The 17,500-nt window shown below is 36.2% G+C and overlaps 2 protein-coding genes and 1 long non-coding RNA gene across 4 annotated transcripts in view; 2 read left to right on the forward strand and 1 right to left on the reverse strand.

Annotated features, from left to right (window-relative positions):
• xylb (xylulokinase homolog (H. influenzae)) overlaps positions 1-9,591 on the reverse strand; it is a 35,680-nt gene extending 26,089 nt beyond the window's left edge. Inside the window, exons 1-12 of one of the 2 annotated variants that reach the window (XM_073940126.1) lie at positions 9,502-9,591; positions 8,083-8,165; positions 7,462-7,531; positions 7,058-7,138; positions 5,558-5,644; positions 4,886-5,014; positions 4,372-4,437; positions 3,737-3,809; positions 2,103-2,221; positions 1,931-2,012; positions 1,437-1,477; positions 796-911 (exon numbers count right to left, since the gene is read on the reverse strand). In XM_073940126.1, coding sequence (XP_073796227.1) covers positions 796-911; positions 1,437-1,477; positions 1,931-2,012; positions 2,103-2,221; positions 3,737-3,809; positions 4,372-4,437; positions 4,886-5,014; positions 5,558-5,644; positions 7,058-7,138; positions 7,462-7,531; positions 8,083-8,165; positions 9,502-9,555 — 1,001 coding nt within the window. In that variant the 5' untranslated portion in view covers positions 9,556-9,591. 2 annotated transcript variants of the gene reach the window in all.
• A 2,825-nt stretch (positions 9,592-12,416) lies between these two features.
• Positions 12,417-14,457, forward strand: LOC141380781 (uncharacterized). Its single transcript, XR_012399617.1, has 2 exons — positions 12,417-12,716; positions 13,509-14,457. It is a non-coding gene; the product is annotated as an uncharacterized lncRNA (long non-coding RNA).
• An 879-nt stretch (positions 14,458-15,336) lies between these two features.
• nub1 (negative regulator of ubiquitin-like proteins 1) overlaps positions 15,337-17,500 on the forward strand; it is a 24,343-nt gene continuing 22,179 nt past the window's right edge. Inside the window, exon 1 of the mRNA XM_009297673.5 lies at positions 15,337-15,739. Within this exon, the coding sequence (XP_009295948.1) occupies positions 15,620-15,739 (120 nt within the window). The 5' untranslated portion in view covers positions 15,337-15,619. The remainder of the gene's footprint in view (positions 15,740-17,500) is intronic.

Here is a 17,500-nt window from a genome sequence, read left to right on the forward strand (position 1 = left end):
CGGCGGCCGAGCGAGCCGGCGCTGCCGCATGCGAGCCGGAATCAGCCCGCGACGCCGCGAGTAAGTTGTGCGCTGCGGCCTGGAGCTGGCGCGATTGAATATATAAAACCCTCATATTTGTTAACGTTATTACATCCATTTGTGTTGATATGACAGCAAACGCATGCTGAGCAGTTCGGGGGGCGTGGTTGATTTTACATAAAGCGTTTGATTGGAAGCTCGACTCTGCTCATTTTCGCGGCTCCTCCTCTGGCTCCATCAGACAATCCTTCTGCGCATGTCTGGCTCCAATTTCAGCAGTCTTTTGCGACAGTTTGTGCCCGTCAAGCAGGCGTTTTGCCCTCAAGGCGTTCAATGGGAAAAAGGGCTGTCGCGTCGTCCATATTTTTTACAGTCATTGGTGTGAAATTGTGTGTGTGTCTGTGTGTTTAGGTGTGTGAGTGTGTAATTGTGTATGTGTAATTGTGTGTTCGTGTGAGTAAGCATCTGTTTGTGTGTGTGTGTGTGTGTGTGTGTGAAATTGTGTGTGTGTCTGTGTGTTTAGGTGTGCGAGTGTGTAATTGTGTATGTGTAATTGTGTGTTCGTGTGAGTAAGCATCTCTGTTTGCATGTGTGTGTGTGTGTGTGTGTGTGTGTGTGTGTGTGTGTGTGAAATTGTGTGTGTGTCTGTGTGTTTAGGTGTGCGAGTGTGTAATTGTGTGTTCGTGTGAGTAAGCATCTGTCTGTTTGCATGTGTGTGTGTGTGTGTGTGTGTGTGTGTGTGTGTGTGTGTGTGTGTGTGTGTGTGTAATTTACCATATTAGAGCCATGTAAGCGCTGCAGTCCACCGGGTTACAGAAGATGTGTCCCTCGACTGACGGTTTGGGCTCCTGAATCCACAGGAAAACTGTGTCACTGGTGCCCAAACTGACCTGCGCACACACACACACACACACACACACACACACACACACACACACACACACACACACATTATTATAAAGAACACATATAATATCATTTATTAATTTTCCTTCGGCTTAGTCCCTTTATTCATCAGGGATCGCCCCAGTGGAATGAACCGCCAACTATTCCAGCATATGTTTTACACAGCAGATGCCCTTCCAGCTGCAACCCAGTACTGGGAAACACCCATACACACTCATTCACTCACACACACACACACACACACACACTTCAGCCAGTTTAGTTGATCAGTTCCCCTATAACACCCACATATAACAGTAAAACACTAACACACTCATGCATCAAAAGTTTGCAGCGTTCAGATGTTTCAACGCATTTAAAAAAGTCTCGCTCTGCTCATGCTTCTGCATTTAGTGCTAATTAAAAATAATAATAATCTAAGCAAATGTTTAATGGCAAGAAATATAGCTAATCAACAGCAATACTGCACATCTGTAGATAATCATCAGATTAATGAGTACGTGTCTCACCGCCAGATCTCCCTCCCGCAGCCTCATTCCAGCCAGAGATCCTGAAAACACAAGCAGCAGAGAAATGAAGGGTTGTGCTGAAAAACACACTCAATCTGTGTAATATGAGCAGCTTTCAGTCATACATGTAAAATACACATTCAAGTGAATATAGAATCGTTTAAAGGCTTGTTATGCATTGTAAATATACCATTTAAGCACAATTAAATTATACTAGTTTTAATTGTAATCTGAATATTAAAAAAATAATTCAATACTTTAATTAAATGTATTAATTTTAGATGTTTATAAAAAGAAATATTACAAATTTAGAATTATACAGCAAAAACAAGCAAACTACTTTTAGCTCAATAAGAGCTATAAAGACAGTAAAGTCGTGAGCTTTTGGCGCCCCCTGCCGTCAGAAAGACCACATTAGCCGTACAGATTGAAATCAATCATCCATTTACTGAGTCTCCTGATTTCTGCATTGAGTGTGAGTAAAGCAGTTTTACCAGGGTTGTCTCCAGTGAATGCCACTACTCTACAGTTTTGTGGAAACCCGTAGCGTTCAGAGTAATATGGAGAAACACAGCCCTGTAAAACACACACAAACCCATTTATAGCCTCCAGCACAGGTACTTCGGTAAATCAGTGTATTTTCAGAGAGAACGGAGTGTGTTTGACCAGAACGGCTGTAGACGGTGTGAGTTCTCCGAGTCGCTCAGATAAATGCGGCGCTGTGGCCTGTAAACACACCGATGACCAGCGTTTCTGGAAAATATCCATCAGATTCATCCCTGATCCTGAAACACACACACAGATGAACATTAATAATCACAACATCAGACATCAGTTATTCTTAATCCATCTTTCCTAACTTTAAAATGGGAAAACATATCATACTATTAGTGAGGATTGTGAAATATATATATATACAGAGCTTCAGTATACCCTCCGGTATATTTTTCCCGTTCATTTCTATTTAACAGAAAGAAAAGCTCAGCACATTTCTAATCATAATAGTGTTAATAACTCATCTCTAATAACTGATGTATTTTCTCTTCATCATGATGACAGTAAATAATATCAGACTAGATATTCTTCAAGACACTAGTGTTCAGCTTAAAGTGACATGTAAAGGCTTCACTAGGGTAATCAGGGTAAAGTTAGGGTAATTAGGCAAGTCATTGTATAACATTGGTTTGTTCTAGAGACAATCCAACACTAATATTGCTGAAGGGGTGAATAATATGCTTAAAAATGGGAAAAAATATTAGAGGAAATACTGTGAAAAATTCCTTGTCGATTAAGTATCGCTTGAAAAATATTTGAAAAAGAATAAACAATTTAATTTAAATACATTTCACAGGAGGGTGAATATATACAGTATATATACAGTGTGTTTGTTATTATTTTGTATAATATTATATGATATTTATAGAATATATTATTATTACTTTTCTACATTTAATATTATACATATTTATTATAATTTATCATTGTTCTGCATTTCTAAGAATATAATTTATATTAATGTGTGTGTGTGTGTGTGTGTGTATGTGTGTGTGTGTATAAACAGTTGAAGTCAGAATAATTAGCCCCCCTGAATTATTAGACGGTTGTTTATTTTTTCCCCCAATTTCTGTTTAACGGAGAGCAGATTTCTCCAACACATTTCTAATCATAACAGTGTTAATAACTCATCTCTAATAACTGATTTATTTTCTCTGTCATGATGACAGTAAATAATATTAGACTAGATATTCTTCAAGACACTTCTATACAGCTTAAAGTGACATGTAAAGGCTTTACTAGGGTAATTAGGGTAACTAGGCAGGTTAGGGTAATTAGGCAAGTTATTGTACAATGATGGTTTGTTCTGTAGACTATCAAGAAAATATAGCTTAAAGAGGCTATAATATTGACCTTAACATGGTGTTTAAAAATTAAGAACTACTTTTATTCTAGCCGAAATAACATATATATATATGTAAATATATTTAGCAAATCAATTAAGCAAATGCAATTATTAATATGATTTATCTATAATTCATCAAACTCATCTGATAGATAAACAACACAACATTCAAACGCTTGGCACATAAAATAAATTAAATGTATCACACCTCTCTATGATAACAATATTGCATTTAGAATTATTGTGATGAAATTATAATTTTTCAATGCACTGAACAGTCTTATTTTTTAAAACCGTTAATTTGATGTGAGAATGATTTAAAACACAGTGTACTCTTCCGTTTGTATGTGTGTGTGTGTGTGTGTGTGTGTGTGTGTGTGTGTGTGATGAAGGAAAATACCGTCACTGAAGTCGATTGGAGCAAAGTCGCCCAGAAACAGAGAAGCAGCGAAACTGCTGATCAGGGAAATTCTCTGAAAATCACAACAAATTATTAACTAATGACTAATGCGGGTTATTTCCTACATTAATTACATCAATATAATGTATCATTAATTATAGTAGCATTCATTCATTCATTTTCCTTCAACTTAGTTCCTTATTAATCTCGGGTCACCACGGCAGAATGAACCACCAACTTATCCAGCATATGTTTTACACAGTAGATGCCCTTTCAGCCGCAACCCAGTACTGGGAAACATCCATACACACTCATACACTACGGCCAGTTTAGTTCATCAGTTCCCCTATAGCGCATGTGTTTGGACTGTGGGGGAAACCGGAGCACCCGCACGAAACCCACACCAACACAGGGAGAACATGCAAACTCCACACAGACAATGACAACTGACCCAGCTGGGGCTTGAATCAGCAACCTTCTTGCTATGAGGCGATAGTGCTAACCACTGAGCCACCGTGCTGTCCAAATTATAGTAACACAGTAACAATAGTTCGGAATAAACACTAATAATATTAATAATAATAAAGCTTTAAAGAGCATTTTATTGATCACATTTGATTGATTATTGATTTTACCTCCGTCTCACTGAGCTCCTTCGGCTTCAAGCGATAAATCTTCGCAATCTGATTTCCAGTGAAGCGCTGTTGAACACAAACACACAACAGTCTAAATCTACACCAATGAAGCCGTGCATTTATTTATTTACTTACTAATATATGAACACAGATACTGATTAGACAGTCGACGTACACAATATTCACATACAAGAGACAAAATAGCAATAATAAACAGTTTCCATGAAAACAAAAATACAAATAAAGAAAAAATAAACAAAATAAAGGTGATGAAAATGAACTTGAGAGTAAAATTAATGATCAATTACAGCAGGTGTAAATTAAAGTTAGTGGAAAGAGATATAATTCTACTTGATTTCTTTTTTCAGATGATGAAATGGCTTTTAAATAATGTCTAAACTCCTTAAAAACAGGAAAGTATGGTTTCCTATTGCCAAATTTACATATGTAGATATAGAATTTGCAAAAACAACAACAACATGCGTTTATTTGTGGATAATTGAGTGTGAAACACCTCATAAGCTCGTGATCCAGTGATGTCTGCGAGGCTCTGAGCGCCCCCTACTGACGCCTCCAGAGACACACACTCATCTGCTGTGCTGGAGTCCATCCACACGGGACTGTCCTGCAGCGCAAAACACCCCTAAACACACAGAGTTAAACGCAACACATTCGAATTGTTCTGTCATCATTCACTCGCTGTTTTCAAACCCGTTTGACGTAAATGAAGATCTACTAAAGCCTGCTGGGAAAAACAGCCCTTGATTTCTATTGTATCTTTGGTTCATGCTATGGATGTTGATAGCCATGTTTACACTTTAATGCAAATTCTGCAATGTCGGATAAAGAATTGTTATTGAAAACGCAATGAGAGGCACAAATTTGGAAAAAGCACAAATAAAAAAACCTGATGTAGGATAAACTTCTTCTCTGATGAGAAAAACTGATGATTCTGTTCTCTTCTTTCCTCATAGGATGGACACGCTGCTTTATTCACTAATCCATTATGCATATTACAGTTTCCTCGTATATCCAGTTTGCATCTCACAGCTACAAAGTTTGTAAAGGCTGTTTTTCCTCTGACATTCCTCTGAATATGCTGTTTCATTGCTGAGGTGAAGGATTATCCAGAAACCCTCAGCATACAGATGAAGACCTGCTGCTTATTAGTGGATTCCTCGCTTACCTGGAGGAGATGGTGTAAACGCTGCTGTGGGTTCAGACGCTTCAGGGTTTGTCTTGCGCCGCTCCTCCAGAAAACACTGCCATGTTGCTGAAACGGATTATACACATCAGTACAGGTGTATATTTATATATGATATACACTCACCGGCCACTTTATTAGGTACACTTTACTAGTACCGGGTTGGACTTCTTTTCATATTGACATGATAGCATCACACAGTTGCTGCAGATTTGTCGGCTGCACATCCATGATGCCAATCTCCCGTTCCACCACATCCCAAAGCTGCTCTATTGGATTGAGCTCTGGTGACCGTGGAGGCCATTTGAGTACAGTGAACTCATCGTCATGTTCAAGAAAGCAGTCTGAGATGATTGAGCTTTATGACATGCTGCGTTATCCTGCTGGAAGTAGCCATCAGAAGATGGAGACACTGTGCTCATAAAGGGATGGACATGGTCAGCAGCAATACTCAGGTAGGCTGTGGCGTTGATGCTCAATTGGTACTAATGGACCCAAAGAAAATCTCCCCCACACCATTACACCACCACCACCAGCCTGAACCGCTGATACAAGGCAGGATGATCCATGCTTTCATGTTGTTGAGGCCAAATTGTGAGCCGAGCATCCGAATGTGTCAGCAGAAATGGAGACTCATCAGAGCAGCAACGTTTCTCCAATCTTCTATTGTCCAGTTTTGGTGAGTCTGTGTGAATTGTAGCCTCAGTTTCCTGTTCTTAGCTGACAGGAGCGGCACCCGGTGTGCTCTTCTGCTGCTGTAGCCCATCCGCCTCAAGGTTGGACGTGTTGTGTGTTCAGAGATGCTCTTCTGCAGAGCTCGGTTGTAACGAGTGCTTATTTGAGTTACTGTTGCCTTTCTATCAGCTGGAACCAGTCTGGCCATTCTCCTCTGACCTCTGGCCTCATCAACAAGGCCCACAGAACTGCCGCTCACTGGATATTTCCTCTTTGTCGGAGCATTCTCTGTAAACCCTAGAGATGGTTGTGCGTGAAAATCCCAGTAGATCAGCAGTTTCTGAAATACTCAGAGCAGCCCGTCTGGCAGCAACAACCATGCCACGTTCAAAGTCACTTAAATCCCCTTTCTTCCCCATTCTGATGCTCACTTTGACCTGCAGCAGATCCTCTTGATCATGTCTACATGCCTAAATGCAGTGAGCTGCTGCCATGTGATTGGCTGATTAGGAACTTGCACTAATGAGCAGTTGGTGTACCTAATAAAGTGGCCGGTGAGTGTATAACAGATGCCCATATATAATTTTCCCCATTATATTCGTCTTCTGGAGAAAGTCTGATTTGCTTTAGTTTGGCTGGAATAATGATATGAATTATTTGTCAATTTGTCATAAAGAAAGTTCCCAGAATCCTTCACATTACTTCCAGAAAATTCTCAATCAAAAAAAAAAAATAAATAAATAAATCCCGTAATCTAAGACAAGCGAACTTTATATTGTAATGTTTAAATATTAATAAATGCATCACCTGTCCACTGCCGGAGACGGCCTTCACTCTGGAGAAATCAAAGCCAGAGTCTCTCATCCTCTCCAGCAGCACATCGAGAGCCTGATATATATATATATATATACACACACACACGCGCACACGCGCACACACACACACACACACACACACACACACACACACACACACACACACACACACACACACACACACACACACACACACACACACACACACACACACACACACACACACACACACACACACACGCATTTTCTCAAAAATATGCATGCGTGTGTATATTTATATTTACATATTAAATATACACAGCACACACACACACACACACACACACATATATATATTGTCAAAACAAACTTTTATTTTTGATGTGATTTATTATATAATGCTGAGAGCTGCTTTACCTTCACCCACATGAGCACCGGAGACGTCACCGTCAGCTTATCCTCATGAATATGAACTCCTCCATGAGTCCTAAAAACAGTCACATTTCATTAGTGAGTATCATTTTACATGTATTTATAGATTCATTTTAAACATGTTTAAAAAATTTTATACAATGATACAGACATGAATCGTCTCTGCCCACCCTATTAAACAAATTAGTAAAAGGAAAAACATAATTCAATAAATAATTAAACAACCAAATCATTAATATTAACAGCGAAACAAAAACAGAAACAAAAAGAAAAATAATAATTATAAATATTATAATACACACATATACATATATATATATATATATATATATATATATATATATATATATATATATATATATATATATATATGTTTTATGTAACTTTTCAATACATTCCAAAAAAAAAAATTTAATAACATATTGTTAAATTATTGTTAAATATATTTACTAAATAGCTTAACAATTTAATATATTAATATTTTTTATAATTAATATTGAATTTAATTAATTAAAAGATCTGTACAAGAGAAATAATAAATTAAATCTAATGATAATAATCCTCAATCTGACAGAATAAAGCTGCAGATAGATTGTGATGTGGTACCTGAACTCTGGCAGCTCGCTGTCGAACTGAACGCTGCTCTGATGAATCACCTCCAGATTTCCATCAATGGCCACAACTTTCAGCTAGAAAAACAACCGAAACACATTTAAATGCAGAGACGCGTTTTCTGTTTCATATGCATGCATTTAGTAGACAGATTAATGCTGTTCTGGTGTAATAGTTCTTTCTATGTGTTTAAAATTAATCTTATTTTATTAATCTGTATAAATGTTCAAAGAAAAACAAAACGTTTACTCGTATATTTAAGTTAATGTTTTGTTTTCTTGTAATTTTTATTAGTCTATAGTTTTAATAAATATTTTTGCTATTTTAGTACATCAACTTTAACTGAAAGAAAAACAATAATAACAATAACAATGACAATAATATTAGTAATAATAATAATAATAATAATAATAAATTATAAAAATTATCCATAGGCATTATTTTAATAAAATACAATAAATGTAATGCTGTTTTTATTAAACAATTTTCTTCATTATTACTATTACATATTTATTAATTTGTTCAGGTATACATTTGAGTATTTTTTGTGAAATAAAGCCAGCTATATAACCATATTTATTAAATGCATTCTTTTTAAAAAATTGCTTTCATGTCTATACAGTTTTAATTAATATTTTAGTTATTTTACATCAACATTAACAAAGAAAATTATTATTATTATTATTATTATTATTATTATTATTATTAATAATAATAATAATAATAATAATAATAATAATAATAATAATAATATTAATAATAATAATAATAATAATATTTCCTAGGTAGATAAATAAAATAAAAGTAGTGTTTTGTCTTTTAAAACATTTCTTCATTATTACTATTAAAAACAATGACACTTTTAGTTTTATGATTTTAATGAACAGATTCCTCTATACATTTGGATCATTCTTGTAAACTAATCCCAGCTTTATGATCATATTTACCACACAAATTCAGTTAATAATTTTACTTTCAGTTCATATTTTAACACTTAAATCAACACAAATATTGAACCGATTATTCAAGATTACAGGAGAACAAAGCTGACCTATAAGCAAATATTGATCCACCATTAATCTTAATATTAATGTCCTGTTTCCACACAGCGGCAAATATTATGCATTTTAACTTCTTAAGTGACCTGTAACACCATTACATTTACAGCAACACAAGTATAAACGGTGTCTTTTGATGTTTTAGGATATGTACCACAGTATTACCATGGTGTTTGTTGAGGGACTGTAATGGTAAATACCTCATCATATCATTTATTCACATTATTACTGCTGTTTGTGAGTGACTCGATCATAAACATCGCTCAATCTCTTCTCTAGTTCGTCTTTCATGCAGTATGAACGTTCATACGTGTGTTTAAAAGGTAATAATCGTGTATAAATGTAAAAAAAATACCTGCTGTGTGCTGAAATCAAAGCCCAGAAAACAAGATTCCGCTGCTTCAGCCATTCAGACACAAACATCCCGCCATTCACAGAACACCTCATTAATATTCATGAGTTGCTCACCTCCGCTTCCTGAAGCGACGGTCATGTGGTATTGTTAATATTCATGAGCTCTATCCATACGGGAAATTCATAGGACAAAGCGTCAGCGAACGTCAAGTAGCGTCATTAATAATAATGAGTTTAGTGAACAGGGACTGTGTGCTCCCTAAAAATCTGCTTTGGACTTTAACTTGTGGTCCATGTTGTGCAGTTTAATTATTGTCCTGCTCTTTAGGATAAACAGCTCAGTTATGTGCACATACTAATCGACATTATATTTGCAGCATATTTTATATTATAATGCAGAAGTGAGCTGGACAAAGAAAAGATAAACATTATTTACACCAATAATCTGAATGTAAAGTGCAATTAGAATAAAAAGCAGTCTAAAATAGCATAAATAACATTTTTTTTAAAGATATATAAATAAAACACATTTTAAAAATAATTTAAGCATGCAATTTAAAAATGGATTAAAATAATTATACATTTATTTTCTATTATATAATTTATTTATTTGATATATATATATATATATATATATATATATATATATATATATATATATATATATATATATATATAATTTCTATTTTAATCAATTTTAAATAAAAGTAAATGAGTAAAAAAACTAAATATTATATTTTTTCCTATAATATTTTAGACTAATTGAAAATGTTGACTTTTTACAGATTTAATATTTTAATATTTCACCAAACAAAAAGTATTTGAAGAAAAACAAATTGTAAAATAAAAAAAGTTAAATGAATACAAAAAATAGTAAAAACAAATAATAAAAATGAAAACCATCATTTATTTATTATGTTAGCCAAAATAATAATAAATAAAATGCATATAGTTAAAGAATATTCATTCATTCATTCATTTTCTTTTCAACTTAGTCCCTTTATTTAGCAGAGGACGCCACCGCGCCAACTTATCCAGCAAATGTTCTACGCTGCTGATGCCCTTCCAGCTGCAACTCATCACTGGAAAACACACACACACACACACACTCATACACTACAGTCAATTTAGTTAATCAATTCCCCTATAGCGCATGTGTTTGGACTGTGGGGGAAACCGGAGCACTTGGAGGAAACCCACACCAACACGGGGAGAACATGCAAACTCCACACAGGAACCGCAACTGTCCCAGCCGAGACTCAAACCAGAGATCTTCTTCCTGTGAAGCGAATGTGCTACCCACTGTGCCATTTTTTAATTCATTTTATTATTTGTTTATTTGATTTTTAGTCATTATCATTTTTAATAATAATAATATTATTAATAATAAGAATAAAAAAAAACTATTAATAAATTAAAACTAGGTCAAATCAACATTTGTTTATTTTTTTCTATTTAATACAATTTAATTAAGTTAATGAGTAAAAAACTAAATATTATATATTTTTCATATAATATTTTAGACTAACTGACAGTATTGACTTGTCACAGAATAAATATTTTAATACAATATTTGACCAGTGACCAAAGCATCAAATAAGTTTAAAACAAACTATAATAAAACTCATACACTACGGCCAATTTAGTTCTTCAGTTCCCCTATAGCGCATGTGTTTGGACTGTGGGGGAAACTGGAGCACCCGGAGGAAACCCACGCCAACACAGGGAGAACATGCAAACTCCACACAGAAACACCAACTGACCCAGGGCGGACTCAAGCCATTAACCTTCTTGCTGTGCGGCGATTGTGCTACTCACTGCGCCCCTGTGACGCCCTATGTCTTCATATGAGAAACTTTATTAACATCTTAAACATTTATTAATGTCTAACATTAATTTAGTTTACATTTCTCATACCACTCAAGATCTTCTATGCAATGATATTCATATCTCAGTAAAATGATACTGCAATGATATGCTTGTTTTTAACTCATTTAAACTTTGAGGGGATATTGGGAAAGTAGAACTAAGACAGTCTGTAGTTTATTAAATTCTGTTTACATACAACTATAACCATTAATATGGTCTTTGGTAAACACCAATGTAATAATAATAATAATAATAATAATAATAATAATAATAATAATAATAATAATAATAATATGAATCATAATAATAATAATAATAATAATAATAATAATAATAACAATAATAATGACCATAATAATCATAATACAAATAATAATGACCATAATAATCATAATAATAATAACAATAATAATAATAATAATAATAATAATAATAATAATAATAATAATAATAATAATAATAATAATAATAATAATGGTAACAATAATAATAATAATAATAATAATATAATAACAATAATAATAATAACAACAACAATAATAATAATAATAATAATAATAATATAATAACAATAATAATAACAATAATAATAATAATAATAATAATAATAATAATAATAATAATTACAACAATAATAATAATAATTACTACAACAACAACAACAATAATAATAATAATGACAATAATAACAATAATAATAACAATAATATTAATAATTATAATTATAATTACAATAATAATAATAATAGTAATAATAATAACAATAACACTTTACAATAACATGCAAAATGACGGCGTTTATGAGTGTTCACCTCACCCACTGCATCAACAATACTGTGCAAACATGATTATATAGATAATTAATGCTGTTATGACATATAAAGTGCACTATTTTAACACTTTTCTCTTTAATGCATTTGATATTTGCACGCTTATTTCCTGCACAGCACACGAGTAAGTGACTACACAAACATTTTGCACGTGAATATTCCTTGTCTTTGTCTTGCAAAACAACCTTCAATTGCCCTCTTTTGTTTGCACTTTGATGCAACTATTGAAGGCAAAGCCCAGAAAGCACACACACAGACACACGTACACACACACACACCTGCACTCACCAGATGATGATCTGGGAATCCTGCACTTTTATGGCGATCCCGCAATAAAACAGCGGTGTGTTGAGGATGTGGCTGTGCTGTTGCTCATTCCTGGCATGTTCAGATGTGCGCACGCTTCACTCTGAGGACCAGAACAGCTTCAGGATGGACGTGGAGCTCCTGAGAGAACAGTACAGCTCCAGCAGAGACACACACCGACGACACACACACGTCGTCTGCTTCAGGAACGGTATGCCTTTATCATTACACTAGTGTAGAAAAACAGAAAACAGGAAATGCTCTCTCAGAGTTCTGGAACGGTTGTGTACAAACACTGCTTTGGTTACATTAATATAATGTTTGTTCACAGTTGAGCTGTTTAATGTTTGTTGTTATTTAGAGTGTGCAGAGATCATTCAAATCAACAGTCGTGATGTGTTTCGTGTATTGATAATAATGGAATGAACAGCAGCTTCACCACACACCAGCTATAGGTGGAGTGGAGAGACAGTGATGGAGCCAACTCAGTGGATGGGGAGGGCATGATGAGTAAGGGCTGATGGAGGGAGTTTGGCCAGGATATCAGGGTTACACCCCTACTCTATACCAGAATAGCCATGAGATTAATAATAACCACAGAGAGTCAGGAGCTCGGTTTAACCTATCAGCTGAAAGACGGCGCTCACTGACAGTATAGAGTCCCCTTCACTATACTGGGGCATTAGGACTCACACGGACCACAGGTTAAGCGCCCCCTGCTGGCCTCACTAACAACTAGCGACAGAGTACATGTTTTAATAACTGATTATGGTTTATATTATGTTGTGTGAGTCTGTGTTTTGATATGTATTTTCTATAACTCTGTCCTATGCTGCCTGTCTTGACCAGGACTCCCTGATTCTGTCTCTCAATGGGACTTAATTCTTGGTTAAATAAGTAAATAAATAAATCAATGGAGGTGAATGAGAGTGTAAGTCTGAAGCCAAAAATATTCCAAGAGTAAGCTCAATAAGGCTGACCTGCGTCTTACTTCTGTCTCCAGCAGACTGCGGTGACGCGGAGATAAACGGCAGAGGTTTTCTGGATGTGGTTCCTTCTGTCCTGCGGAGCCAGGCTGTGTGTGTTCTGGATGTTCCTCACGAATCGTGTTCTTCAGATCTGGATGAAAAGCGTCCGGCACACTGGACTGGACCATCTGAGCATAGACGGCAGTGTTCGGCTGGAGGATCAGAGTCAGACGGGCTCTCCGAGGACTCGAACCCTCATCCGAAGGCCACTAGAAAGCTCTCAGCTCCGGTGCTGTTGAGTTCAGATAATCAGCGCTCCAGATATTATCCCTTCCCTCAGAAGAAGAGCTTGAGGAAATCAGAGACGGCCCGGAGACTCGGCCTCTACGCTTCATTCTGATTCTGAAGCTGTAATCAATTCATAGACTTGCAGCACAATGCATATAATTCATTCCAGAATTAGAGGAACATTTCAAGCATTGATTACGCTGAGATTATAAATAATAAATGTATAATTTACAGTAAACAATGCATTGTTAATATACAGTTATGCTTAGTGATTCTGTTCCTGATTGTTATTTAACCCTTATGTGTACTGTTCAGATTGACTCCCCTTTGGTGATGTTGGTGGCTGTTATTGCTCCATTGACTCCCATTAATTACTAATTGCAAAGCCATGACAGCAGATACTCATGCATTCTTGATTGTTTCTGGTTTTCTCTGTTGGGAATAAATGTGCAATTTTTACCAGTAGTATTTTGTAACGAGCTGAAAACAAAAGCATGGTGTTATTTTGATGGTGACGGTTGATATTCTGTGTAAAGAAAACTCAGATGCACTTAAAATGATGTGTATATTGTTATTTACTGATATGCCTTTACATCAAATCACTAAATGCTCATTTGCACAGTTTGTACAATCACAACTTTACAAATCAACATCCTGTTAGATACTTACTGTTGTAAATAAAGTTGTAAATAAGCCAGTTTTTGGAGTACGCTTTTCAAAACAAGATGTCAGTCTTTGTTATTCAAATTGTCTAATTAAAAATGTGACTTTTGTAATTATTAGGGAAATGTATTAGATTTTCTCATTGAAAACAGTTAATAAAAATATTTACAGCACTTTTTCAAACTAAAAAAGCTAAACACAATTACTCTTTGTGAATTGAGTTGATATGAATATTATATTGGTCGATATTTAATAATATAATGATAATAATGTAAAATTGTTAAACACACTCACACTCACCGGCCACTTTATTAGGTACACCTGTTCACATGACAGCAACTTAATGCATTTATGCATGTAGACATGGTCAAGACGATCTGCTGCAGTACAAAGCGAGCATCAGAATGGGGAAGAAAGGGGATTTAAGAGACTTTGAACGTGGCATGGTTGTTGCTGCCAGACTCCATCTTCTGATGGCTACTTCCAGCAGGATAACGCAGCATGTCATGAAGCTCAATCATCTCAGACTGGTTTCTTGAACATGACGATGAGTTCACTGTACTCAAATGGCCTCCACAGCCACCAGAGCTCAATCCAATAGAGCAGCTTTGGGATGTGGTGGAACGGGAGATTGGCATCATGGATGTGCAGCCGACAAATCTGCAGCAACTGTGTGATGCTATCATGACAATATGGAGCAAAATCTCTGAGGAATATTTCCAGTAGCTTGTTGAATCTCTGCCATGAAGGATTAAGACAGTTCTGAAGGCAGAAAGGGACCAACCCGGTCCTAGTGAGGTGTACCTAATAAAGTGGCCGGTGAGTGTATATTAACCAGATCACAGTTCATCTCCAGTCCAGTAGAGGTGCTAAAATCAAACTTTAAAAAACAAGTCTAGCGCGACCAGAAGTGACGCAGAATCCGGAAAAAAACAATAACAACATCACATGGAGTCTCGACGGTGAAGCGAACTCAACTGTACACTGTATATTGAATAAAAACACAGGAGTTTTTCGTTAACAACACACTCATACTGGAGTGGATACACGATGGGACTTGTGTGACTCGCCACAGTGTGTGTTACTCGGAGAGTTTGCTAATAAGCGCGCGCTGAGCGGTGATTCAGGGGTTTTCCACTGAACTGTGGACACTTTCTCTTTCACTTCAGTTGTTTCAGCTCTTCTGTGGGTTTTAATGATGGAAGAACAACATCTCCAGGCTCGACTGATCGCTTTACTCCGACAGGACAAAATACAGCTGTGGCTGGAGCCTTACAGGAGCCTCAGAGACCCGGCAGACCGACTGAAGATCCAGGTGAGGCGGATAAACAGCTCCAGAACACACACTCGTGTCATTTTGAGTCTTAATTAGGCCACAACTTTGTGTTTCAGCTAATTTAATGATTTATGGTGACAAGTCTTATTTTAACACATATATTTTTTTACTTCCCTACTGAAAAAAACAGCTTGAACCAGCCTAGGCTGGTTTTAGCTGGTCAACCAGGCTGGTTTTAGAGGATTTTTGGCCACTTCCAGGCTGGTTTCCAGCCATTTCCAGCCTGGTCTTAGCTGGTCAGGCTGGAAAATGACCAGCTAAATTCAGCTTGACCAGCCTGGTTTAAGCTGGGCATAGCTAGTTTTGGCTGGGCTCCCAGCCTGACTAGGCTGGTCAAGCTGGTTTTAGCCAAAACCCCTCTAAAACCGGGCTGGCTGACCAGCTAAAACCAGCCAACCAGCTTAGGCTGGTCTAAGCTGTTTTTTTCAGCAGGGTTGTCAACGTTAGGATGTACAATGGGATACAATCAAGTTACTATAGTTAGTGGTGAATCTCTCATTTAGATGCACTGTTTAGTTTAACAGAGCTGTTACTTTAAGAACACACAGATCTAGAATGAAAGCATTCGATCACTTTAGTTACTGTTTGTCCTCATTTAAGAAAAAATTGTTTATGTTTCATATAAAACTCGGCAGGTTGGGCCTGTTTACATATTGTTAAGTGTGTTCGTCTGTGTCCACTTTCGCTCATCTTCAAATCGCGTTTACAGAAGCTGATCTGGGATACATGATTGGCTGATTCAGAGGTTGAATAGGAAGGGTGATGATGATCGATGCACAGACAGATTTATTGGAAATGAAGTGAATGCGACTGTGTTTATATATTTATTTCAACATACTTTCAGGCCAAAATAAAGTGAAATTGTAAGGCTCTTGCAATTATATCAATTATATTTGAGATCGGCTCTGATGCTACTTTCACTTTTCATATGGAAAGATTAAAAATACGCTACTTAAACAGAATGATAGTGGGACAGAATGGTAAAATATAGAAGAATACAGACAGGTATGATTTTGGGGAAAATGCTCAAATGCTTCAAATGATCAACAATACATCGTTCAGATTGACTCCCCTTTGGTGATGTTGGTGCTGTTTTGCTCCATTGACTTCCATTATTATCACATTTATTGATTGCAAAGCCATGACAGCATATACTCATGCATTCTTGATTGGTGCTGGTTTTATCTGTTGGGAAGACAATGTGTGATTTTTACTGTTGATCATCAGTTGCAGTGCAAAACAAGCTTAGTTTTTGCCTTGAAATCATCCTCTTAGCTCTCAGAACACAGTAAAGTACATTTCCACACACACACACACACACACACACACACACACACACACACACACACACACACACACACACACACACACACAATAATCTGCTGTTTTACTCCACTGAATTATGGGTTAATGGGTTAATGCTGACAACTGATGATCAATAGCAGGGGTCACCAATCTGGGTCCTGGAGGGCCGGTGTCCATGCAGGGTTTCGCTCCAACTTGCCTCAACACACCTGCCTGAATGTTTCAAGCATACCTAATAAGAGCTTGATTAGCTTGTTCAGGTGTTTGATTAGGGTTGGAGCTAAAATCTGCAGGACACCGGCCCTCCAGAAATGAGTTTGGTGACCACTGACCAACAGGAAAAATAACAAATTGTCCCATTTCCAACAGGGAAAATTTGCAACAAGATCATCAAGAATGCATGATTATATGCCGGCATAGGTTTGCAATCAATAA

Source organism: Danio rerio, chromosome 24 (genome assembly GCF_049306965.1).
Source record: "Danio rerio strain Tuebingen ecotype United States chromosome 24, GRCz12tu, whole genome shotgun sequence".
In the NCBI taxonomy this organism is placed as follows: domain Eukaryota; kingdom Metazoa; phylum Chordata; class Actinopteri; order Cypriniformes; family Danionidae; genus Danio; species Danio rerio.